The sequence below is a fragment of the Eretmochelys imbricata genome, chromosome 7 (genome assembly GCF_965152235.1).
Source record: "Eretmochelys imbricata isolate rEreImb1 chromosome 7, rEreImb1.hap1, whole genome shotgun sequence".
Lineage (NCBI taxonomy): Eukaryota > Metazoa > Chordata > Testudines > Cheloniidae > Eretmochelys > Eretmochelys imbricata.
Window position 1 is genome coordinate 23,162,257 of NC_135578.1, and position 26,845 is coordinate 23,189,101.

The 26,845-nt window shown below is 49.9% G+C and overlaps 1 protein-coding gene across 1 annotated transcript; it reads left to right on the forward strand.

The window, feature by feature from the left end:
• The first annotated feature begins 1,219 nt into the window (after positions 1–1,219).
• Positions 1,220–25,448, forward strand: SEC61A1 (SEC61 translocon subunit alpha 1). Its single transcript, XM_077821961.1, has 12 exons — positions 1,220–1,335; positions 6,182–6,249; positions 6,962–7,027; positions 7,129–7,207; positions 8,170–8,301; positions 9,182–9,291; positions 9,565–9,718; positions 12,025–12,185; positions 13,041–13,238; positions 13,681–13,872; positions 14,979–15,055; positions 23,518–25,448. Exons 1-12 carry the CDS (start codon positions 1,329–1,331, stop codon positions 23,702–23,704), a joined length of 1,431 nt encoding a protein of 476 aa, XP_077678087.1. The 5' UTR covers positions 1,220–1,328; the 3' UTR covers positions 23,705–25,448.
• Positions 25,449–26,845: the final 1,397 nt, after the last annotated feature.

Here is a 26,845-nt window from a genome sequence, read left to right on the forward strand (position 1 = left end):
GGGGGATGGGATAAGCCTGTTCAGTTTTGTGCGGTTAGAAAGTTGGCAACCCTAAGCCATACGTGTATTCATTTTTTAAAATCTCATCTCAACCTCATGATTTTTCACAGCCAACCCTTCCCCTCCCTTTCTCTTCCTCTCCCCCTCCAAAACTTCCAGGTTGCCCCTTCCTGTAAGAAAACTAATGTGCCTAGACCCACAGCTTTAAGATGCAGTTTCCACGGTATGCATCCGATGAAGTGAGCTGTAGCTCACGAAAGCTCATGCTCAAATACATTGGTTAGTCTCTAAGGTGCCACAAGTCCTCCTTTTCTTTTTGCGAATACAGACTAACACGGCTGTTACTCTGAAACCTAGCAAGGTAGCCTATTTCCTCTTGTTTTTTCCTACACCCCCCCCCCCCCCAGATGTTCTGGTTTAACTTGGATTTAAACTTGGAGAGTGGTCAGTTTGGATGAGCTATTACCAGCAGGAGAGTGAGTTTGTGTGTGTATGGGGGTGGGTTTTTGGAGGTGGGTGAGGGAGTGAGAGAACCTGGATTTGTGCAGGAAATGGCCTAACTTGATTATCATGCACATTATGTAAAGAGTTGTCACTTTGGATGGGCTATCACCAGCAGGAGAGTGAATTTGTGTGGGGGGTGGAGGGTGAGAAAACCTGGATTTGTGCTGGAAATGGCCTAACCTAATGATTACTTTAGATAAGCTATTACCAGCAGGACAGTGGGGTGGGAGGAGGTATTGTTTCATATTCTCTGTGTATATATAAAGTCTGCTGCAGTTTCCAGGGTATGCATCTGATGAAGTGAGCTGTAGCTCACGAAAGCTCATGCTCAAATAAATTGGTTAGTCTCTAAGGTGCCACAAGTACTCCTTTTCTTTTAGCTTTAAGATGGAGACTAAACACGCGAAGACTACAAGTCCCAGCAGGCCATGGGTCACCTTGGGGGATCGTTTAGACCCAAGGAGGCGCATGGAATGCTGGGATTTATAGTCTCCTGGGTCCAATAGGTACAAGGGAATAGTCTGCGCCCTGTGTCTTGCCGTCGTGCATGCTGGATGTTGTAGTGTCTGGTGGGCGCAGTGCATGATGGGAATGATAGCGCCTCTGGCCAGGGCGGGACGCGGCGGCGGTGCCTGCCCGGGAATTGTAGTTCTTGGGGGTGCCGGAAGTCTGCAGCGCCTGCGCGGAGGCGCTCGGCCGGCGACCCCGTGCGTGGCAGGAAGCGGAAGGGGGCCGGTGGGGCTCGAGCACTGACGTGTCTCTCGGAGTGAGCAGGAGCCTTCGCCCGGCCTCTGCTCCCTCTTTGGACAGGAACAGCGGCCGAGATGGGGAGTGAGTGTCGGCGCGCAGCCGGGGCCTGGGAGCGATGGAGGGGTGCCCGAGCTGTGCCCCGGGTTGGCGGCGCCCCGCTGCCCTCCCTCTCCCCCCCCCCAGCTGTGCCCCGGGTTGGCGGCGCCCCGCTGCCCTCCCTCTCCCCCCCCCCCAGCTGTGCCCCGGGTTGGCGGCGCCCCGCTGCCCTCCCTCTCCCCCCCCCCAGCTGTGCCCCGGGTTGGCGGCGCCCCGCTGCCCTCCCTCTCCCCCCCCCCCAGCTGTGCCCCGGGTTGGCGGCGCCCCGCTGCCCTCCCTCTCCCCCCCCCCCAGCTGTGCCCCGGGTTGGCGGCGCCCCGCTGCCCTCCCTCTCCCCCCCCCCAGCTGTGCCCCGGGTTGGCGGCGCCCCGCTGCCCTCCCTCTCCCCCCCCCCCAGCTGTGCCCCGGGTTGGCGGCGCCCCGCTGCCCTCCCTCTCCCCCCCCCCAGCTGTGCCCCGGGTTGGCGGCGCCCCGCTGCCCTCCCTCTCCCCCCCCCCAGCTGTGCCCCGGGTTGGCGGCGCCCCGCTGCCCTCCCTCTCCCCCCCCCAGCTGTGCCCCGGGTTGGCGGCGCCCCGCTGCCCTCCCTCTCCCCCCCCCAGCTGTGCCCCGGGTTGGCGGCGCCCCGCTGCCCTCCCTCTCCCCCCCCCAGCTGTGCCCCGGGTTGGCGGCGCCCCGCTGCCCTCCCTCTCCCCCCCCAGCTGTGCCCCGGGTTGGCGGCGCCCCGCTGCCCTCCCTCTCCCCCCCCCAGCTGTGCCCCGGGTTGGCGGCGCCCCGCTGCCCTCCCTCTCCCCCCCCCAGCTGTGCCCCGGGTTGGCGGCGCCCCGCTGCCCTCCCTCTCCCCCCCCCAGCTGTGCCCCGGGTTGGCGGCGCCCCGCTGCCCTCCCTCTCCCCCCCCCAGCTGTGCCCCGGGTTGGCGGCGCCCCGCTGCCCTCCCTCTCCCCCCCCCAGCTGTGCCCCGGGTTGGCGGCGCCCCGCTGCCCTCCCTCTCCCCCCCCCAGCTGTGCCCCGGGTTGGCGGCGCCCCGCTGCCCTCCCTCTCCCCCCCCCAGCTGTGCCCCGGGTTGGCGGCGCCCCGCTGCCCTCCCTCTCCCCCCCCCCAGCTGTGCCCCGGGTTGGCGGCGCCCCGCTGCCCTCCCTCTCCCCCCCCCCAGCTGTGCCCCGGGTTGGCGGCGCCCCGCTGCCCTCCCTCTCCCCCCCCCCCAGCTGTGCCCCGGGTTGGCGGCGCCCCGCTGCCCTCCCTCTCCCCCCCCCAGCTGTGCCCCGGGTTGGCGGCGCCCCGCTGCCCTCCCTCTCCCCCCCCCCAGCTGTGCCCCGGGTTGGCGGCGCCCCGCTGCCCTCCCTCTCCCCCCCCCAGCTGTGCCCCGGGTTGGCGGCGCCCCGCTGCCCTCCCTCTCCCCCCCCCAGCTGTGCCCCGGGTTGGCGGCGCCCCGCTGCCCTCCCTCTCCCCCCCCCCCAGCTGTGCCCCGGGTTGGCGGCGCCCCGCTGCCCTCCCTCTCCCCCCCCCCAGCTGTGCCCCGGGTTGGCGGCGCCCCGCTGCCCTCCCTCTCCCCCCCCCCAGCTGTGCCCCGGGTTGGCGGCGCCCCGCTGCCCTCCCTCTCCCCCCCCCCAGCTGTGCCCCGGGTTGGCGGCGCCCCGCTGCCCTCCCTCTCCCCCCCCCCAGCTGTGCCCCGGGTTGGCGGCGCCCCGCTGCCCTCCCTCTCCCCCCCCCAGCTGTGCCCCGGGTTGGCGGCGCCCCGCTGCCCTCCCTCTCCCCCCCCAGCTGTGCCCCGGGTTGGCGGCGCCCCGCTGCCCTCCCTCTCCCCCCCCAGCTGTGCCCCGGGTTGGCGGCGCCCCGCTGCCCTCCCTCTCCCCCCCCCAGCTGTGCCCCGGGTTGGCGGCGCCCCGCTGCCCTCCCTCTCCCCCCCCCAGCTGTGCCCCGGGTTGGCGGCGCCCCGCTGCCCTCCCTCTCCCCCCCCCAGCTGTGCCCCGGGTTGGCGGCGCCCCGCTGCCCTCCCTCTCCCCCCCCCAGCTGTGCCCCGGGTTGGCGGCGCCCCGCTGCCCTCCCTCTCCCCCCCCCCAGCTGTGCCCCGGGTTGGCGGCGCCCCGCTGCCCTCCCTCTCCCCCCCCCCCAGCTGTGCCCCGGGTTGGCGGCGCCCCGCTGCCCTCCCTCTCCCCCCCCCCCAGCTGTGCCCCGGGTTGGCGGCGCCCCGCTGCCCTCCCTCTCCCCCCCCCCAGCTGTGCCCCGGGTTGGCGGCGCCCCGCTGCCCTCCCTCTCCCCCCCCCCCCAGCTGTGCCCCGGGTTGGCGGCGCCCCGCTGCCCTCCCTCTCCCCCCCCCCAGCTGTGCCCCGGGTTGGCGGCGCCCCGCTGCCCTCCCTCTCCCCCCCCCCCCAGCTGTGCCCCGGGTTGGCGGCGCCCCGCTGCCCTCCCTCTCCCCCCCCCCCAGCTGTGCCCCGGGTTGGCGGCGCCCCGCTGCCCTCCCTCTCCCCCCCCCAGCTGTGCCCCGGGTTGGCGGCGCCCCGCTGCCCTCCCTCTCCCCCCCCCCCAGCTGTGCCCCGGGTTGGCGGCGCCCCGCTGCCCTCCCTCTCCCCCCCCCCAGCTGTGCCCCGGGTTGGCGGCGCCCCGCTGCCCTCCCTCTCCCCCCCCCCCAGCTGTGCCCCGGGTTGGCGGCGCCCCGCTGCCCTCCCTCTCCCCCCCCCCCAGCTGTGCCCCGGGTTGGCGGCGCCCCGCTGCCCTCCCTCTCCCCCCCCCCAGCTGTGCCCCGGGTTGGCGGCGCCCCGCTGCCCTCCCTCCCCCCCCCCCCAGCTGTGCCCCGGGTTGGCGGCGCCCCGCTGCCCTCCCTCCCCCCCCCCCCAGCTGTGCCCCGGGTTGGCGGCGCCCCGCTGCCCTCCCTCCCGGCCCCCCCCCCAGCTGTGCCCCGGGTTGGCGGCGCCCCGCTGCCCTCCCTCCCGGCCCCCCCCCCAGCTGTGCCCCGGGTTGGCGGCGCCCCGCTGCCCTCCCTCCCGGCCCCCCCCCCAGCTGTGCCCCGGGTTGGCGGCGCCCCGCTGCCCTCCCTCCCGGCCCCCCCCAGCTGTGCCCCGGGTTGGCGGCGCCCCGCTGCCCTCCCTCCCGGCCCCCCCCAGCTGTGCCCCGGGTTGGCAGTGTACTCTTTGTGCAGGGGCTGGGAGGTGCTATTGCTTCCTGAAATCTGCTGCTATCCCAGGGTCTGTCCAGGACCCTTTTCTTCCCCACTAACCTGTGTTTGGCTCTAGGCCCTATAGGGGGTATTGGAGTGGTTACATTTCTGAGAGCCGTGTTGGGCTCATAATGCTGTTTTTGACACATTATAGGTCTTATTTTTTTATCAAACTATTAAAACAAGATTATCTTCTTGTAATATGAATGTGCACGCTGAGCAGTCAAACACAGTTTTCCTCGTTTCCTTTCCTGTCTCTGCTGCCTTGTAAATTTGCTCGTATTTAGGATCAGGGTTAGCTTTCTCATGTTGGCATCCTTTCTACCCTTGCTTAGGCTTTTCTTATTAGCTGGGCATTCTAATTTTGATGACATCAGGAAAGAAATTTTCAGCAGCATGCAAAGTAGCAAATACAAATTTTCTTATGGTAGGGAAGGCTCTGTATGATTCCAGGAGGTCAGGCTAGATTACTTGACAGGTACTCTTGGCTTCACTTGCCTGTGGATCATCTAAAGTTTAGTAGGAGTGCCATAGTAAAAGAAACTGCAAGCTGAGTGGATCATGGTCTGTAGCCCTAAGCTAAAAATCAGTCATTCTTCCTGAATAACAGAAACCCACAGCAATGAAAGATGTTCATGTCCCTAGTTAATAGAAGCTTCAAGGTAGTCTGTTTGAGGAGGAGGAACTGGTCAGGTTCTGGAAAAGAATTTTGGTTTCATTGTTGTAAAAGGTAGATGCGGTATTTGCAGAAAGTGGAAAAACCACAATCTAAGAAATTTCTGTTGGAAATTAATAGCTTAATATCTAGTAAACTGTTTCTGGTCTAGACTTAAACAGGGTACATTTAGTATCAATTTCATATTTCCAGAGAGCTACTGAAAGCGTTCATGTTTCAGTGCTCTTGTGCTGTCTTTCATGAAATGGATATAAAGGAAGTAAATCCTACCACATAATTTCTGCAGTCTGAGATTCGACTGTTGTCCTGAGAGATTCAGCCTACCTCCCTTTGAATTTCCTTGGACCTTATATTCCTGTCTTGGAAAAACAGTTTATTTTATAACTGTTAAATCTGAAAGAAGAGTTCATAGTTCAGGCCTGTATTATAGATACCTCCCATTTCCTTAAATGGTAACTTTCAGACCTCACTGGCTTTCTAAGGATAAACCTCCTCATGCTGGTGAGCAGTTTCACACACAAATTTTGTGGGATTGTTTGAGTAACTGTTTAACTAGTGCCTTTAAGGGGTTCATTCATTCATCCCCAAAGTAATTTCACCTTTCCACATAAATTCAGTTATTCACCTTATGCCTCAAATAACCACCATCAAATAGAAGTTGGAAGGATGTGGAAGAGTATATCTCTAGAAGACAAAATAAGTTAATGAAACTAACATTCTCTTCCTCATCCTTCTCAAGAAAGAGTTACAAAATATCCAGATCAGCCATGTATAATAAGTTTGCTGTTTGTTATCACACTCGTTCAAAGGTGCAACTGCCTTGTTAGTGCAGTTAGCCAGATGTACCTAGGACAGGTAAGGGTGAGGTGACCACCTAGTCCCTAGCCCTTGCAAATTTAGAAATTTCCATTTTTTTAACATGTCAGTGACTAATCATCAGGATTGCCATAAATTCCATATCTGTATGTTCACTTTACCATCTAACTTTTTATTTTGTTTTACAGTTAAATTTCTTGAAGTGATCAAGCCCTTCTGTGTTATCTTGCCTGAAATTCAAAAGCCAGAAAGGAAGGTATGTTTTTGAGATGTTCTTCAGAACTCTATTTGTAAGAGATAAGGTTTCTAAGCCTAAGGTGTGTAACTGTCAGCAGTGCAGTTACTTTTAACTGAAATAGTTGCACCATTGCAGCCCTAGTGTGAACAGTTGTACCCAGTATAAATCATCTTTACACTGGCATAAGTGCATCCATGGTAGGTGTTGTACTGCTGTAATTATAGCAGTACAATTGAAGCAGTACAACTTCTGTGTGTCGGCAAGGCCTGAGGTATATGATGATATATATATGAGAGAGAATTAATTTCAGAGTAGCTAAAAATGGTATCTTAAAATTCAAAATACTCTTCTTCTTTTTCCCCCATCTCCCTTAAAGACAGCTGATTTGAACAAATAACCTTAGATTGGAATTTTTGCCGAGAGCTTTTTTTTGGGTAGGCCGTTAAACTAAGAATCCATTTCAGTGGATCAGTACTGGAATTACCTTATACTGCTTGCATAAGGTTGTTTGCTTGGATGAAAGTTTCATTAAAGATTTACCATCTTTCCTTCTAGACTTCATATAGTGTAGTTGGGATGAAAAGGGACTTGATAATTTGCTTTTTTCTAGTATTTTACTCTAAGTATGCAGTTACATGATAGAGTTTAGTTGACTTGCTTAATAGACGAGCTGTTGTGACCAGTGACAACCCATTCAGTTTAACTCCTGTCTTTTTCTCTTTTTCTTCAGATTCAATTTAAGGAAAAAGTGCTATGGACAGCTATTACGCTTTTCATCTTCTTAGTATGCTGCCAGGTATGTTTGTAATGTTCTTTCATTTTCCTTTCAAATAAAGAGGAGAACAAAGTCAGCGCTTTAATTTAACCCCACTTCACTTTCATTGCTTGGAAATTCAGATTCCCCTATTTGGTATCATGTCATCAGACTCGGCAGATCCTTTCTACTGGATGAGAGTGATTCTGGCTTCAAATAGAGGTAAGATCCTGCTTCAGGCAACTTAATTGCCAGCGTAGGGTTTCTTCCACTGGCTGTGTAACTTGGCTTGTTTGAACAGTTGGGATTTTAGTCTGTTTATAGATTTTTTTTCTAATGAAGTGAACATCTGGATTGGAGCAATAAACATGGCATAATAGAAAAAATGATAAATCTGGGGATTGGAATTTGGCACAAATGCATTAAAATTATATATGAATAGACACATTATCAATTGCATATAGCCAGGTGGAGGAAAAATAGCCTTTGGAGAGAAAGTGGGAACAAGACAGCTCATAAATACCCATATATAATAGAAATTATAAAACTCCTGCAGTACATTCCATGTATTCTGATGCACATTCCCAGCTATAAGTACTTTGTACTTTTTTTTTCTTACGGACACCTTTGGTCGGTCACACAGAGTAAAACCTATGCTGGCTGCTCAGTTGTCCAGTTGCTCACTGAAGCTTTTTTGTGCTGATGTAAATCAGATACAGTATCAATCACTTCGGTGCACCATTTGATACTAGTTCAGGTATGTGTATATGTATCTGGTCAAATCAATTGATTATAGCAAAATGGGAAGTGCAGAGATGTGCATGTAACTGAGAAACATGATTATACCAAAAAATATTAGAATGTCATCCTTCAAAGGAGGAGAGTGAAGCTTTACCATTTCTACACCATCTTATATCTGGCATAGGTATGCCAGAAAGCAATAATTTTAATGCAGGGCACATGATACTAAGGCATGATTCATTGTCTTGCAAATTAATTTTAATCAAACTTCAGTTAGCTTCTAAAACTTTTCTTTTTAAACTGACTCAGAGAAAGAGGTGCCACGTGTCTCTTATTGTTCTGTCTGTACCATGAGGAGGTGGGAGGAATGAAAAGTCAAACTTTGCACTTTATGGGGGTCTGGAAATGGTGAACTGCAACAATTGGCTTTCTGCATCTGACAGGAACATTGATGGAGCTGGGTATTTCACCCATTGTCACTTCCGGGCTCATCATGCAGCTCTTGGCTGGTGCCAAGATAATTGAGGTTGGGGACACTCCAAAAGACAGAGCTCTCTTCAATGGGGCGCAAAAATGTAAGTAGCAGCTGATATCAAGGAGGCTCATCTAGAATGAGGCCTGACATTAACAATGTATGTTGTGAACTTGATCGCCTGAAAAATCTTGAAATCGCACGTGTAGGCCTCCCCAGATGTTAGTTTTCTTGATTCTGAATTTGTTAGTACTTCAATACTCTGATTTATTGTCTGCTGTTTCTTGGCCCATCTAAAATTTTCTGGTGGGTTTCAGTTGAGTTCTTAGTGGTTGTCACGTGATGGTGTCCCTGCTGCAGTTTCAGCAGAGAGGCCAAATATTAAATGGACCATGGAGATACCAATACCGCACAGACCTCTAAATGTAATTGAGGCATATTTGATGTGGTAGAATGGTGAGGCAATTCTGTGCTGCTGCTGTCCTTCTTGTGTGAACTTTAAAAGGACTTGAGTCTCATCAAAGTTGGCTCTTTTCAGTAGTAAATGTTGCTAGATATCTCTGTAATGTACAGATTTCAGTTAATTTTAGTCAGATCTTCTCTACAACTTGTTTCTGTACAAGGAACAATTAAGTTCCAAAATCTGTTTACTGAAGAAAAACTCACCTAAATTGCTTACGTATCAGCTTAATGTTTTACTTTGTATTTAAAAAAAATATTTCCTGCAAACAAGAGTGTTTAACATTGAGAATGTTGCTTCATCTTTTTTAGGTTTAGATTAGTTTTCTCTCATTGCTGCTGTGCAGTGTTTTTGTTGACCCTAGAGTTTCCAGTGACCGACTTCAGTGCTCAAACTTCATTTTGACATTGCATTTAGATGTCTATTTCATTAGTTTTTTGTATACTCCTTCCCCCTGCTACCCTTTTTTCACTGGTCTGCAAATGTCTTATAAACTGACAGTATTTTTTGTTGTCTTTTACAGTGTTCGGCATGATTATTACAATTGGTCAGTCTATCGTCTATGTAATGACAGGGATGTACGGAGACCCATCTGAGATGGGTGCTGGTATCTGTTTGCTTATCACAATTCAGGTAACTTTTATACCACACCCTCTACATCACTCCTCAAAACGATACTTCCCTTTTATCCTAAAGGAGTCAAGAGGGTGCAGTTATGCAACCTCATGGAGTGATGGGAAAGGAGCGAGGAGAATGGAAAGCACACATGTCTGCCAACCAAAGAGGATATCTGATCTTCTCCTTGTTATTGTTGATACAAATGTTTTGTTCCATTAAGTCAGCATTATTACAAAAAATAAAAAGGGATGAAGTCTCCAGTAAATAATGCTATTTCTTTTCTTGCAGCTTTTTGTAGCTGGGTTGATAGTTCTACTATTGGATGAGCTTCTACAGAAAGGATATGGTCTTGGTTCTGGCATCTCTCTCTTCATTGCTACCAACATCTGTGAGACTATTGTATGGAAGGCATTCAGCCCCACCACTGTGAACACAGGCCGAGGTGACTCTTTGCTTGTGTTAAGATTTAAGTATTCTGTAATATGAAAGATGACTAGATTATCTGAGTAGCTTCATGTGCACTTTTCCCACATTCTAAAGCTCCACTCATACATAGCAATTTCTATAGTAACCTTCCAGAGCACAGAGAATTTCAGCAACAGAAAAGTTGTTTCTATGCACAAAAGAAAAAAAAATTAAGGAAATTAAGTTAAATAGTAAATATTGCTCTTGACCTCTCAACTCCTGTAATTTTTTCAAGTGGAATCCTAATTATAATAGAGATGTTTGTATGCAAGGTAGAAATGCATGTGTAATGCAAATACTGAGAGGGAAGACTCCAGAGGTTTAAGATGAATGGTATATAAGCAGCATATTACCTTTCTTGAGGGAGGGAGTGCCTCCTGCCACTCAGCAGCTACCCCTATTGTTGATTTGAGTGGCACTTTTTCCAAAGACTAATCAAATCATCCTCAGTTGCAAGGATAGGGAATGAGGTTCCATAGGGGACATGAAGAACTGTAGAGAGAGGAGATGGAAGTATTGAGTGCTCACAGGAAGGCAACTAATTTCATTTGTGCAAATAAGCTGTAACTCTATAATATAGGATGATCAAGTGTTCAGTCCACAGCTTTCTCCATTTACTTTACATTGTTTATTGTAAGTCTGCAGAATACCTCCTCCAGATTTTTACTGTCTCCTTAAATGTATGCTTTAATCAGAATCTGGAATGAGGAATGGTCATACTAGCTCAGACCAATGGTCCAACTAGCTGAGTTTCCTGTCTTCTGACATTGCTCAGTGCCAGATGCTTCAGAGGGAATGAACAGAACAGGGCAGTTATTGATGATCCTGTCGTCCAGTCATGGCTTCTGGCAGTCAGGGGCTTAAGGACACCCAGAGCATGGGTCCGACCATCTTGGCTAATAGAGATTGATGGACCTATCCTCCATGAACTTACCTAATTCTTTTTTGAACCCAGTTACACTTTTGGCCTGCACAACATCTCTGGAAACAAGTTCCACAGGTTGACTGCATTGTGTGAGGAAGTACTTCCTTAAGTTTGTTTTGGTCTGCTGCCTTTTATTTTCACTGGGTGACCCCTGGTTCTTGTGTTCTGTGAAGGGGTAAATAACACTTCCTTATTTACTTTCTCCGCACCAGTCACGATTGTTTTAGACGTCTCGCATATCCCTCCTCAGTCATCTCTTTTCCAGGCTAAACAGTCCCAGCCTTTTTAATACATCCTCAGATGGAAGTGTTCCATACCCCAGTCATTTTTATGGCGGTTCTGTGTACTTTTTTTCAATTCTAATATAGCTTTTTTGGGGATTGGGCAACCAAAACTGTGTGCAGTATTCAAGATGTGGACATCCCATGAATTTATGTAGTGGCATTATCAATCCCTTTCTTAATGGTTCCCAATCTTCAGAATTGGTTGCTGGGAGGCATGAGAGTCTGTCATTTCAAAATGTCACTTTTATTTAAAGGGCAGTGGTTTTGTCGTACAGAATTCATAGTTATAGCAGAATCCAAGCTGTTGCTTAAGAATCTTGGGTCCATAAATTTTGAACGCTCTTCTTTCTGTGTGATTTTTCAGCAGGACAGGAGAGTCAAAATCGCTTGCTTTGTGATAGCGAGTTCTCAAAGCACAGAACTTCAAAGTAGGAAAACAGACCAATGCATTTCTTTGAAACGTAACTCTGTCATAAAAAGTGATTACAACTCTGTTTCCCTTTTAATCCCATGCTGCTGTGTTTTGCTCTGTGTTGCTGATAGGTACTCTGGAAAACCTAAATTTCTAACAAGAAATGTGTTCTCAGGTGCAAATTGCTCGAACTTTTTTGGATAATTCAGTGCTTCAGGATGCTCTGAATTCTGTGGGTCTAAAGTGTACTGTTTACATCTCTCTTGTTCCCTGTGTTTTATAGAATCATTGTTTTGTCTTCTAGTATGTTCTTTGGCACTGTCTAAAATAGTCAAATGGTGTGGAATCTATACCTGTATGAAATTAGCAGATGTAGTTTATGCTATGAAGACAATTGCATTCTTCCCTGTATTAACACGTTTCTTATAGAAGGAATTGCCTTTAGGGTGTGATTTTTCAAAAGTGCTCAGCATTGGCCTAACTGATCCTATAGAAATCAATGGTAAAACCCTTACTGACTTTAGTGGGAGCAGAGTTAGGACAACAGCAAGTGCTTCTGATAATCCCACCCTAAATAGTGTATTTCAGACTAGTTAATGTCTTAATTCAGGTATTAAGATACCTGAACTCATTGTCCTTCCCCTCTCCCTTTCTCATTTAAGGAATGGAGTTTGAAGGAGCCATTATTGCTCTGTTCCATCTGCTGGCTACTCGTACGGACAAAGTCAGAGCTCTCCGAGAGGCCTTCTACCGCCAGAACCTCCCTAACCTCATGAACCTGATTGCCACCATTTTTGTCTTTGCTGTTGTCATTTACTTCCAGGTCAGTCAGAATCTAAAATAATGTTTAAAACCATTGCTGGTAGATGTAGTAAAGTCACCTGTTTCACAAATGCAGTCTGATAAATTTTGAGTACAGATCCTGACAGCACTTCCATAGAAAAGCTGACAATTGTGAAGATAAATATGAATTTAAGACGTTCAAAATCTTTGACTCTTTTGTGGCTTTAAATCAGAATTGACATGGCTGAGTATTTAAAAATTGATTTTTTTCCTGCAGCTTGAAGAGTTAAACTTCACCTTTTTAGTGCATGCAGAAGACTCCTAATGACTTCTGGGTGTGCATGCAACAGCCAGGGCTTCAGTTACTTGATCTGAAAAGGCTGGAACTCCACCCTTGGCTTTCTGTGGCCCCTGAAAGGCTTGAGAACTATTGTAGACTGAGAGAGATGATGGATGTGTACTAACAGACCTTGCTAAAAATGCCTCAACGTTTTGCTGAAAATACCATGAGCCCATAAAAACCTGAGTTCATTTTGGAATTTATTGCAGCAAAATGGCCAATAAGTAGCAAATAACCGTTTTTTTGTGTGTACCTTTGGAATTTCCACCTCTGGGCACTATGCTGAGTTCTTCCTGTAATTTCAGACTCACCTTTGAATATCTTGGGCATTTCATAAATTCACATATTTAAGCTGCCCTGTGCAACGATCTAAATGGGTCTGAGGTCTTGGCAGAAGGGTTTAAGTAAAGGGCTGAGCTAGCAGAGTCTTTGACACTCACATGCTTCACGGCAAGATTTTTGTGGAGACCTTGCATGTGCTGCAGTTGTGTGGTGCCTCTGCCGTCTGTGTTTTACTTCAGAGTTACAGTGGGGTTTTCACTTGGCATTTTTCAGGGCTTCCGAGTGGACCTCCCCATCAAATCTGCCCGCTACCGTGGCCAGTACAACACTTATCCTATCAAGCTGTTCTATACTTCCAATATTCCGATCATTCTTCAGTCTGCCTTGGTATCTAATCTGTATGTGATCTCCCAGATGTTGTCTGCTCGCTTCAGTGGCAACTTGTTGGTTAGCCTGCTGGGCACCTGGTCTGTAAGTATGCACCTGTTTTCTGTAGCCTGTTTTACACCACGCAGGGGCTCCACTAGAATGCCCAGCTTCCGACATGATCTCTGTAAACATAGTGACACTTTCCCTGGCAAAATTATGCACATTGAGACTAACAGCCCAACATGTGATGTTTTCCCTTCATTATTGACTGTGGAATACATTTACCGTGTGTGTTTAATCTGTGGCTTGCTATTACTTTTTCCTCCCTTGCAAACCCAGTATCTTTTATTTTTTCATTTGTCCCTTGTGTTCCCATCTTTAGAAACTGCTCATAATCTGAAACTTGAATTCCCTTGTGCAGCCCATGTGCACACACAAACTCTACCTATTAAAAAAGGGATGATGCATTTAACCAGGGTTAGTCTAACTGCTAATAAATAGGGACACAAAACTAAACAGTACAAACCTATTTGTTTGTTTTCAGGATACTTCATCTGGAGGCCCTGCTCGCTCTTATCCAGTCGGTGGACTTTGCTACTATCTCTCACCCCCTGAGTCCTTTGGTTCAGTGTTAGAAGACCCTGTCCATGCAGTTGTTTATATAGTGTTTATGTTGGGCTCCTGTGCTTTCTTCTCCAAGACATGGATTGAAGTTTCTGGCTCCTCTGCCAAAGATGTAAGTTAAAGAAATTGTTTTACAGGATAAAACCAGGAGAATTATCCTGCAGTAATTACTACTTCAGCAGTAATATTGTGAAATGGACAATATAGCCTGGTGCCAGCCTTGCCTCTTAGTAATACCACTACTTACGTGGAGTGCCTTTTTGTCTGTGGATTGCAAAGCACTTAAAGCTGGGCAAGCATTTGTGTCCCCATTTTACAGAGGGGAAAACACGCACACAGGTAGAACCCTGATCTCCTGATTCCCATTTGGGGCCCTATTCACTGGATCACACCAAAAAACCCTAGGTGGGTGGTGTAGGAATAGAGATGTATCTGAGATGCTTGAATATCACTTGAGTAGCATAGAAAGAAACAGAACAATATGAAAGAGAAACTTCATAAGGAGCATAGTGTGTAGCCTGGAGCACTACATATGGAGCATAGCGGTCAGATGACAGCTGCACTGTGTGAGGGTAATTATCTCCTTAAATACCTACACACAGTATTTTAATACTTCTGTGCCTGGAAAAAAAACAAGCTCTCATGGGATCTTTGTAGGGACTGATAACTGGAAGTAGCTGTGTTTCAAACTTGCTTAATTGGTGGTATGTTAAAAATAGTTCAGCACATCTATATACCAGTAGCTGGCCTATCTAAGCTTCAATCATTCAGATGTGTAACACTCAAGAACAAAATATTTCATTCTTAAATTCAATTGCTTGTTGCTATTGGAGATGGTAAAGTGGCTGACAGTATGGCAGGTTTTAGTTAGGAAGAAATAGGTTTTGCACAATGAATATTTTCATTTGGGATGGATCTGGCTGCTTGCTGCCAAATGTGGCCGAGGTCCTGCTTGGAACTCTGTACAGATCTTGCCTGGGTTTTGCTTGTGTGTCACTCTATTAATCATGGCTTAGAATACTGGAACAAGGCATTTTACGCTTTAAACATAATAATTGGGAAAAGCTCCACTTCGTTTTTATTCTGCTTCTTGGAAGATGGCTGACATGTAACCACAGAAATGTCATGCTTTCAATTCCAGATACCTAGGTGGTTCTGTGAAATTAACCTAAAAAAATGAAACTAAATTTCTTTACTAAATTTCTTGGCTCAATACAGGTTGCCAAACAACTAAAAGAGCAACAGATGGTAATGAGGGGCCATAGAGAAACCTCCATGGTCCATGAACTAAACAGGTGAGCTACAAATATGTCCGTGGCTATATGTACCAAATGTTCATGTAATATCAGTGCTACAATAGGCCCTGTCTTCAGAAGATTAAACTTGGATGTCCTTTCAAGCTCAGTTCTAGGGTGACATGCTAGCCTACTGCATAAGGTCATGTCTCCTGCTGGAGGCTGGGCCTATAAACACTGTAATCTACTGCTACCACACAGCTGAAGGATTTAGCTCAAGTAGTAGACCTGTGTCTGGTGCTGAAGGTCCTGGGTTCAGTCCTTGCTGACAGCCATGGTGTGAGCATGCAAACATATGGGTCCTCGCACTAATATAAAAGCTCTCACACAAACAGGCTAGCAATCAGCTGGCCAAGGTACCTCCAAAAGCCCTCCATTGCAGGGTGATGAGTATGGAATCACCTAACTTCGTAAGCCGTTATTCTTCTTCGAGTGATTGCTCATGTGTATTCCACTATAGGTGCAGGTGCTCGCCACGTGCTCCGGTGTCAGAAGTTTTTCCCCTAGCAGTATCCATAGGGGAGCGCCCTTAGCGACCCCTGGAGTGGCGCCTCCATGGCGTGGTATAAGGAGTGCTGCACGCTCTCCCCACCCTCAGTTCCTTCTTGACGTCAGCGAAGGTGCTTCGGAACTGCTCGGCTCCAGCTTTGCTGCAGCTCGCCCCCAGAACTCTTGTTCGTTCAGTGTATGGTATCTGTAGTTAGGTTTGGTTTAGTTAGCGTGCCCAGGTTGGGGCATGCCCTGCGCCCTGGGTTTTAAGTCGCGTGACACTTGTAGGTGGCCAATGCCTGTGAGTGATCCGCATGCAGACTGTTTCTGCAGTTTGGGTGAAACCCATCTTAGCGATAGTTGCAAGATTTGCAAGTCATTCATGCCTCGGACCGAGAGAGAGAGAGACGTTAGGCTGCGGGCCATCCTGTTGGAGTCGGCATTGACCCTGACTCCGGCGCACCGCTCCGAGTTGGCACCGGATACCGTGGTGTCGGTGCGTGAAGACCTCCCGGCGCCATCTACCAGTTGGCACCGCTCCCTGTCTGTGGGGCATGCCAAGAAGGCTAAGAAGAGGCCTTCGCTGCCGCTGCACCGGAGCAAGACTGGGGGGAGAGGCTAGGTCCGTGTTGGGTAGGCCTCCGACTCAGGTTGAGCTGAGTAGCCTGGCCCGTTCGGAACAGGCTTCCCCAGATATCCGGATGCCCTCCACCCCAGAGGCCCTGCAAGCAGCCCAGGATGTTATGTCCATGCCAGTACCAGGAGCACTGCCAATGTTGGCCCCACGGTCCAGAGGCAAGCTGCTGCTGGGATCTCCGCAGTTGCCTTCGACTCTGTACCAGGGAATGTTCCCGACGCCGTTCGCCGCTCAGTGACCATGCCGGGCGTAGTCCACGTAGGTTGCTGTCAACCTCCCCACCAGGCTGTCTGGCTGGGTTCCATCTGACAGACTCCAGGCACCGTTCCACCTCGAGGAATGGACACCGATGAGACTGAGGCAGATGACACTCATCTCAGAGGGGCTGTAGTAGCCAGTCGTGACATGAACATCGATGCCATTCCCTTTTGTCGTCGCGCTCCAGGACCCCGCCATGACACTGCTCCCACAGCCCCAGGCGTCAATTGCCGGCTCGGATCCACCTGCCGGAGCCGATCTCAGAGCAGCTGCTACCAGCAGTACTGTTCCTTCACGTCGGGGTCACGGTCTTGTGGTTGGCGCTCCTCCCGGTCCAGGGACAGCAGCAGGTCATACGTCAGCCCCAGCCTTTCTTCATAGTTGTCCACCGATGGGCCAGGCCAGCTAGGCCCACAGCCAGTTCCGTCGGTGCCACAGCAGGTGCAGTGGCTCTGAGCCCTGTGGCCGGTGAAGTGGTACCAGTGGGCACCGTGGTCCCCGATGCATCTCCTGGTGGGGGCTCGCTCTGTGGCAGGAGCCTCAGAACAGCCATCGGCCACCCTCTCCTGGCCTCCGAGGAAGGAATTGGCAGGACGCACATCTTTGGTGCTGTGCCCAGAGAGCGACCAGGTGGTGGATCCTCCGGTGCTGGTGGACACGCAAAGTACTGCGCCTGTCTCCTCGCCCTCCCCTGAATAGGTGATTATGATCCCTCCTCCCTCTGTCCCACAGGAGGACTCTAAAGTCCACCAGGAGCTATTGAAAAGAGTGGCATCAAACCTCAACCTTCAGGCAGAGGAGGTGGAGGAGCCCTTGGACTCTTTTTAATGTCCTGTCTGCCTCGGTATCGGGCAAAGTGGCCTTGCCACTCCACGAAGGGGTGGTGAAAATTTCAAATGCCTTGTGGAAAACCCCGGCCTCACTGGTCCCCATCTCGAAGAGAGCGGAATGCAATATTTTGTGCCCACCAAAGGACATGAATACCTATACACCCACCCTGCTCCTAACTCCCTGGTGGTCGAGTCAGTCAGCCATAGGGAACAGCAGGGCCAACCAGCCCCTACTCTGAAAAATAAGGATTCAAGGAGGCTGGACTCATTTGGCAGAAAAATTTATTCGTCCTCGAGCTTCCAGTTACAGGTGGCAAACCATCAGGCTCTCCTGGACTGTTATGAGTTCAGTCTATGTTCTCTGCCCAAGTTCGAGGACTCCCTTCAGGAGCATGACAGGAAGGAGTTCAAAGCTCTGGTGGAGGAGGGTACAGCTGCTGCCAGGGCAACTCTGCAGGCAGCATCAGATGTGGCGGACACAGCCGTGTGGTCCATAGACTCCGCGGTGTCCATGAGAAGGGCATCATGGCTCCTGCTGTCTGGGCTGTCCATTGAGGCACCTGCTGCGGCACCGACATAAAACTGCATGGCCTGAAAGACTCCCGCACTACCCTTAAGACTCTTAAGATAGGCCACCCACTCTAAATACGAGCTCCCTTATAAAAAGTCGCAGGACTATAAAAAAACACCCACAGAGGCAGTCTCAGTCTGCCCCCCAGCCTGGGTCCTCCAAGGGCAAACAGGCAGGGAAACGGCAATTTTGATGGTACGCCTGGGGGCGACTTAACAGTTAACATCAGGGATCCATCCTCAAAGCTTCCTTTCTCAAACCGGTTGTGTGCGTTTCTCCCGGAATAGTCGCAGCTGACTTTGGACCGATGGGTCCTCAGCACTATCTCTCGGAGCTACACCCTCCAGTTTACCTCTACCCTGCCCAACCACTCTCCCACCCAGTACCCGTAGGGGCAGCCCTCTCACGAGGCTCTGCTCGATCAGGAGGTGGGGTGGCTCCTTGGCCTAGGAGCGGTGGAGGTGGTTCTAGCAGAGTTCAAGCGCAAGGGGTACTACTCTCGCTACTCCCTTATCCCGAAGAACAAAGGGGGGCTCAGGCCCATCCTGGACCTGCGAGGCTTGAACCAGTTGTGACGGGGTCAGGCCAGATGGCTACAGGAGAGTGTTAGAAGGCAGATATATTAGCCCCAGGTTAAGTAGGTCCCTTTCCCCTGAGCAAGGTAATAGGGAAGGTTCCAGAACAATCAGGAACTTTCTGGAAACAGTTAAGGCAGACAGGCTGATTAGAACACCTGCAGCCAATCAAGAAGCTGCTAGAATCAATTAAGGCAGGCTAATCAGGGCACCTGGGTTTAAAAAGGAGCTCACTTCAGTTTGTGGCGTGTGTGCGAGGAGCTGGGAGCAAGAGGTGCAAGAAGCTGAGAGTGAGAAGGCGTACTACTAGAAGACTGAGAAGTACCAGCATTATCAGGGATCAGGAGGAAGGTCCTGTGGTGAGAATAAAGAAGGCGTTGGGAAGAGGCCATGGGGAAGTAGCCCAGGGAGTTGTAGCTGTCACGCAGCTGTTACAGGAGCCACTGTAGACAGCTGCAATCCACAGGGCCCTGGGCTGGAACCCAGAGTAGAGGCTGGGACCGGGTTCCCTCAATCCCCCTAACTCCCTACTTGATGCCAGAGGAGTTGAATTGGACTGTGGGTTCCACCAGAAGGGAAGGTCTCTGGCCTGTTCCCCAATCCACTGGGTGGATCAGCAGAGACTGTGGGGATTGTTCTTCCTTTTCCCCATGCTGGCCAGTGATGAGGCTAACTGAGTGAAAGGCAGGTTTGAGCCACGAAAGTGGCCAAACTGAGGGCTGCCATGAACCTCTGAGGTGAGAAAATCCACCAATAAGTGCAGGACTCACAAGGCAGAGGAGGAACTTTGTCACACAGTATATGGTGAAACTCAAGTTCTGCATGGTCTCCCTGGCCTCCATCATTCCCTCCCTGGATCCCGGGGACTGGTACACCGCCCTCGATCTGCAGGCTGTGTACTTCCACATCCATATATTCGAGGGGCACAGACGCTTCCTACATTTCACGGTGGGATGGGAACACTACCAGTTTACAGTTCTCCCGTTTGGCCTGTCCACTGCTCTCAGGGTATTTGCAAAGTGTATGTCTGTGGTGACAGCCTACCTCAGGCGCAGTGGGGTCCAGATCTTCCCTTTTCTGGACAACTGGCTGGTCAAGGGCAGCACCCAATCGCAGGTATGGGACCACATGGCGCTCCTTATGTTCACATGCACCACTCTGGGCCTGTTAGTGAATGACACCAAGTCACATTAGTCCCAGTACAATCGGGGCGGTCCTGAGCCTCCCTCCCACCGGACAGTTTTGAGGGCTCTGGCCTTTTATCTGGAGCGTGCAGGAAGTCTTCGCAGCTGAAAGGGCTCATCAACACAGTCACAATGACAACAGTCAGAACGTGTGTCCAGCTCTTGGGTCACGTGTTGGCGTGCACATATGTGGTTCGTGCCACCAGGCTCAGTATGAGGCCCCTCCAGCTCTGGTTGGCCTCTGCATTCTCCTGGGCCAGAGACAGGATGGACCAGGTCCTCACTGTGCCCAAACTGGTGATCGCCTCCCTTCAGTGGTGGTCCTCCGCAGGGAACATGGTCTGTGGGGACTCGTTCAAAGGCAGGCCCTTGTTGCTGGAACTGGTGTCCGACGCATCGGACCTGGGGTGGGGAACCCATGTGGGAGATGTTCAGACCCAAGGTCTGTGTTCTGCACAGAACCTGGCCCTCCACATAAATGTCAAGGAGCTGTGGGTGGTCCGCCTGGCATGCATGGCCTTCTGTTCGCACCTGGAGGGCAGGGTGGTCAGGATTCTCACGGGCAACACGGCCTCGATGTTTTACATCAACAGGCAAGGCAGGGCCTGATCGTCTGCCCTCTGCCTGGAAGTCTTCAAGCTGTGGGACTTCTGTATAGCCCACAACATTTGCCTACAGGCCTACCACCTACCGGGCACCCAGAACTCGTGGACTGATCACTTGAGCAGGGACTTTTCCTCTTAGCATGAGTGGTCTCTTCACTCAGAGGTGGAGCACAGACTTTTCCAAGAGTGGGGAACTCCCCAGGTGGACCTGTTCGCGACTTGACAGAAGAGTCGCTGTTTCCGGTTCTGCTCCTGGGGGGGCTGGGGCAGGGTGCTATCTCTGATGTCTTTCTCCTGTCCTGGTCAGGCCAGTTTCTCTATGCCTTTTCCCCATTCCCACTGATCAGCAAGGTCCTGGAAAAGATGAAGATGGACAGGGCCCAGGTCCTCCTGAATGCCCCAGCATGACCCAGGCAGCATTGGTATGGGACCCTCATGAGCCTCGCTGTTGCCCCGCCATGGCCGCTACCGTCCCGCCTGGACCTGCTTTCCCAGCACCAGGGCTGCCTCCCCCACCCCAACCTGGTGGCACTTCACCATACCATGTGGCTGCTCAATGGTTAGGCCGGGAGGAAAGTATGTGCTCGGAAAGGATTCACTGTGTCCTCTTGGAAAGCAGGCAACCCTCCGCGTGCCGAGCCTACTTGGCAAAATAGTCTACGTTCTCCCAATGGGCAGCTGAGCAGGGCGCTTCCCCCGTGACTGCCCCGGTCCAGCTCATTTTGGACTACCTCCTTCACCTTAGAGCCCAGGGCCTGGCGCCCTCGTCCGTCAAGGGGCACTTGGCTGCCTTATCAGCCTTCCACCCACCGGTGCAGGGGCACATGGTGTTCTCCCATGCTATGGCTGGCCGATTCCTTAAGGGATTGGATCGTCTCTTTCCGTACATTAGGCCCCCTGTCCCGCAGTGGGACCTGAACTTGATGCTGGCCTGGCTGACGGGCCCCCAGTTTGAGCCACTAGCTATGTGCTCTTGCACTTTTCATGGAAGGTAGCCTTCCTCATTGTGATCACGTTGGCACCGCGGGTCTTGGAACTTGGGGCCCTGACCTCCAAGCCCCCGTACACGGTGTTCCATAAGGATACGGTACAGCTCCGCCCAAAGGTGTTCTCCGCCTACCACATAGGTCAGGACATTTTCCTGCTGGTCCTTTGCCCCAAGCCCCATGCGTCCAGTAAGGAGCGCGGCCTCCGCAAGCTGGATGTGAGATGGGCTCTGGCCTTTTACCTGGAGCGTGCAGGAAGTCTTCGCAGCTGTTCATTGCCTTGGCCGAACGCGTGAGAGGTTGGCCGATCTCCACTCAATGGCTCTCCAACTGGATCACCTCGTGTAGTCGTGCCTGTTATGACCTGACTGGAATTCCGCCGCCTTCGATTGTGCGGGCGCACTCGACTAGGGTGCAGGCCTCGTCTGCTGCCTTTTTAGCCCATGTCCCCATTCAGGACATTTGCACAGCTGCCACATGGTCTTCAGTTCACACGTTCACCTCGCATTATGCGATCATCTCCCAGACGAGGGAGAATGCTGGGTTCGGCAAGGCTGTGCTCCGTGCTGGGAATTTGTGAACTTCTACCCACCTCCAACAGATATAGCTTGGAATCACCTATTGTGAAATACACATGAGCAATCACTCGAAGAAGAAAAAACAGTTACCTTTTCCGTAACTGGTGTTCTTCGAGATGTGTTGCTCATGTCTATTCCACATCCCGCCCTCCTTCCTCTCTGTCAGAGTTGTCTGGCAAGAAGGAACTGAGGGTGGGGGGAGCGCGCAGCGCCCTTTATACCGCACCATGGAGGCGCCGGTCCAGCGGTTGCTAGGGGTGCTCCCCTACGGGTACTGCTAGGGGAAAAACATCCAACACCAGTGCACATGGCGAGCACGCACACCTACTGTGAAATAGACATGAGCAACACACCTTAAAGAACACCAGTTACGGAAAAGGTAACTGTCTTTTCTAATTGGTTTTGAGTCTGCTGGTGGCTGTGAGGATTGCAAAAGCCTGAAAGATAAAATTTAAGAGCTGTGGTTGCATGCACGCAACAATTTTCATGCATTTTTACTGCATCGTCAGTAATATATTCAGCACTTAAATAGCACTTTAATGTTTCTGCAACGCTTTGAAAATGTGACCTGTTACAGGAAATGTTATTAATCATATTCGCAGATGTCTCAGTTACATACCTCTATGGGTAAGAGCTACGGTGTGCTAAATAATGTTGTTTTGAATCCCAAATAAGTATTTAATAAACTACTTGGTGCAGAGGTGGGGCACAAAGTGACCCTTTTAGTTCTGCAGCGCTTCCCACTGCAGTTCTCACCTCTAATATGGAGGTGTAATATGTGGAGAGACTACAAGTCCCAGCCTGCTTTGCTCCAAGTCACTTGAAATGAGATGGTGCATTTTCTAGGATCGAATTGCCATTGGCTGCCGCTGTGTTTAAAGATGTGGCTGGTTGTAGTCTACTCCATTCCATTCCCAGGCAGCTTGGTGATGTTTGTCCTCAGCTGGGCCATGCTTGGGGCTCCTTACCTAGTATGCCGAGCCTAGTGCATGTTCCTCCTCTTGGATTGCTGGACCAGGGAGGAAGAGGGTGTTTTGCTACTGAGGGCCTTTGTTTTTATTTGTAATAGTTACCTTAAGCTGCAGGGGAGCTGCTGAAAAGGTATTTAAGATGCCTAGTTGTATGAGGTCTAGCTTCCTGTTCTTTTAAAGGGATTGATTTTTTTCCCTCATAGAAAACACTCACCTCGTTGATTCAGACTGTTCTCCCAGATAGGTATATCCTACCGCAGAGGTCCCCAAAGTGTGGGGTGCGGCACCCTAGGGGGGCATGGAGGAACCTTTGGGGCGGCATGTTGTGGCCTGGGCCAGCCCCTATGGGGGTGGGGAGGGAGTGCCACCCAGGCCCTCCCCGTCCTCAGCCCTGTCCCCTATCATGGCTTGGCTCCGCTCCTGGCGTCGCACCAGTACCGGCCACTGGCCATGGCTCCATTCCTGGTCTGGGGCTGAGGCTGGGAGCAGAGCCGCACCTGGCCGTGGGCCCAGCTGCCAGCCCCCATTGCAGGCTAGCTGCAACTCCACTCCTGCCCCCAGCCTTGGCCCATGGCCATGGCCCCAGCCTTGGCCCCCTTACCACTGGCCACTTCTCGGGCTGCGGGGGGGCATGGACAGCGATACAGTGCTGGTGGGGGTGGGGGCGGAATATGACCCTCAAGTTTGGGGACTACTGTCCTACAGGAATACCAATCCCTGGTGCGAAAGGTAGCATGATGTCTGACTGTGCTTTTCCTTTTACCATTGTATGTTACAGGTACATTCCCACAGCTGCTGCGTTTGGTGGTCTCTGCATTGGTGCTCTCTCTGTCCTGGCAGACTTCCTTGGGGCAATTGGGTCTGGAACTGGAATCTTACTAGCTGTTACTATCATTTACCAGTACTTTGAAATTTTTGTAAAGGAACAGAGTGAAGTTGGGAGCATGGGAGCTCTTCTTTTCTAAACCCAGCTTCTGATGGACCTAGGAAAGGGGGAGGCGTATTCTTGAATTATCCAGTCAGGTGAAAAGAAATAAAACAAACTCGGGCACATCATGCTATAGGAACATGTATTTTAATAATGTTTCCAAAGTGCATTTCCTTTTCTTCACTTTTTAGCATATTGTTTGTGTTTTTATAAATTGTTGGAAAATGTGCAAAAACACTTTTAAAGAAAACTGTTTATTTTTAATTACTTATTAGGAAAACCAACTTCCTGAATTGGATTTAGTTTGACACTTTAATTTTTCATCCCCTTGCAGGAATGATAGATGGATGAATGAATCAAGCCTTTGTAGGCTTAGATAAATAGACATGGGGGGAGGGCTATGTATTGGAAGGGATGTTTTTTCTATATATATTGTGTTTGCAACTCCTCTGCAGTGGATTAGCTGAGAGAAATCTCTCCCTCTGATGCTGGAGTTCATTAATTATGGTTGTAAGCACAAACAATGTTTAATATGTTCAGTTTTGTATATTTTTTGGAATATGGCATATTTGGTGAAGCATTTTCAGTGTATTTTTACAAAGGTGTCTCTACTTCCAAATGTCTTGTAAACTAAGCTAGGTCTTGTCAAATGCTGAATATTGGCTTGAGACTGTTGCCTAGCTTCTGTAGAGGTTAGAAGTGCTTTCCCTTCCGTAAGCTGAAAACTCAGGTCAGTCTAGGTTTCTCAAGGGGGAAGCAATTACTGTGCCTAGGAGTTGTAACCTTAAAACTTGGTAATATGGGGAAGCCTTGTAAATGTTCTAACTACCACTGACCACAGTGATTTCTAGCTCTGGCAGTGAAACTAGTTGGGGATTGCATGTCACAACTTTTTAGAGGCAAATCTTAATTTTGTCTTTTGATAAACCAAGGCTTTTCTCATTAAAAATAAGTAATAGTCTAGCAGCAATGAGGATATCCTCATCTGACTGCTTGTTTCTAGTGAATTGTATGAGATTCATTGCTACAGAATGCCACAAGTGTAATTGACATATCTGTCCCAAAGTACCTAATTTATGGTCCTGGACAGGAGATTAGTCTGATAACTTTGTCACTGCCCATGTAAAAGGCATCCTTTTGCCATCTCTGAAGTATGTTTAAAATATACCCGTGCTGACTTGAATAGTGTGGAGTGAAAACACTTGCCTGGACACCTGTGGCCTCCTGTTTTGTTTTGAGGGCCGCTCCTATCAAAATGGAGAAGTCACCTTAAAAGGCTTAAAGGAAACTGGGGAAAAAATCCTCAACTTCTAATTTTAAGTTAGATTGATCCTTGGCACCTTAAATGTTGACAAATGCAAACATTTTGTGTGCAAAGGAATCCTGCAAGTAAAGTTTCTTCCTCAAACAGTATTGGTCAACCTGGGAACCAGAATGGGAAGGGGTAGTGTTGAAGTGTTTCTCTGTACTGCACCAATATGACTGTATATTCTACTGTTACTCTGAAAACGTAAAAGATGGTTTGTGCTTTGAGTGACAGAATCTTTTCTATTATATGTTCCTGAGAAAAGTAGAGCCAGAGCCAGAAACTCTTGCTGTATTTGCCACCAAGCTCTAACAAATGTGTGAGAATTCTGCAGGCTCTGTATGCTATGTACCTATCAATAGAAACTTAAACGCTTAAAATGGGACAAGGACCTGAATTAGAAAAAGGGCAAAAGTAATGGAATAAAGTAGCCATGAATAAAGAAAATGTCATAAAAGTCCACTTGTTAACTTCACACTACATTGTCTGTTTTTTTTATCGAGGGTCTGTTATGAAATAGCAGCATGTGACAACAGAGTTTTTGATGCAAAATCTGAGATAGTTCAGAGGTGACTTTTGATGTGGGGGAAAGGGGGTGTCTTTCAGAAAGACCAGTCAAGGGCCTCACTTCTGGGCACACAGTTCTGGCTGGGCTAGAACTGTATTTGCGTTTTCAGTTAGAACTTCTCTTTGAACTGGCTGCAGTTTAGACCAACAGTTCTGGAGTTTCTGGTGAATAGCACTTGTTCTGTGCATCTGTATTTTGTTGCCTAGTGGTGGAACTTTGTACATCTTCAAGCAGATACGTCCTGAAGGCAGGATCTGATGATCATACAGTGGATGTTTGGTTAGGCATTAGCTCTTTGTTTTTATTCTAATCTGCTTTATAATTAAATAAAGTACATCTTTGGAACTAACAGTTGACTTTTAGTGCTTTAAATACTGAAGTGCATGCCTAAAAGACTCTTAAAATGAATGGTAAGACTGATGCATACTAAAGAGTATACAAAGACAGTTCCTGCCCCAGAGAAAATTTAAGATCTAGGTATAAAGCAGGATTCAGCAGGTGTCTAAGACACGCAAATGAGAATCAAGATGGGGATGATGAGGTGAAAAAACCAACAGAGGTTGATAACAGCTGAAGTATTGCCCAATATCTAAACGTTACTAAATGTGTCTCTACCAACGTCCTGTGTAGCATAACCCTATTTAATTAAAAGAATCAAGGGGTGAGTGGTTTCAGACTATTTTCTGCCCTGTCCTCTGAGGTTGCATGTTTCTGATGTGGTGGGGAAGGAAGACGTTAATTTGCCTTTTAGGAGGCGTTCTTTCCTTCCCCTGAAAATACTCTTCTCCCTGCTCTTCTGAAGTTCAACCTGTGCTGTCATTTGTAATGCCACTGTAGAGTAGAGATTCTTAAAAGTGCTGTGGGCAGCAGAATGGGGTTATGGTGCTGTTCAATGCACTTTAGCAGCTGGAAAAAAGGACATCTGAAATTATGTAAATACTTGATTCGTAAGCAATAGTTGTAGTTGCCAGAGGGATATTTTGTGATCACAAATGAGAGGAAGTGGTCCACACAATTGTAGATGTGAAGGGAGGCATCCATAAGGTAATCGCTGTCAAAAATGTTTCAGAGTGGTAGCTGTGTTAATCTGGATCAGCAAAAAAAACGAGGAGTCCTTGTGGTACCTTAGAGACTAACAAATTTATTTGGGCATAAGCTTTCGTGGGCTAAAACCCACTTCATCAGATGCATGCAGTGGAAAATACAGTAGGAAGATAGATAGATATATACACACACACACAGAGAGAACTCGAAAAAATGGGTGTTGCCATACACACTGTAACAAGACTAATCAATTAAGATGA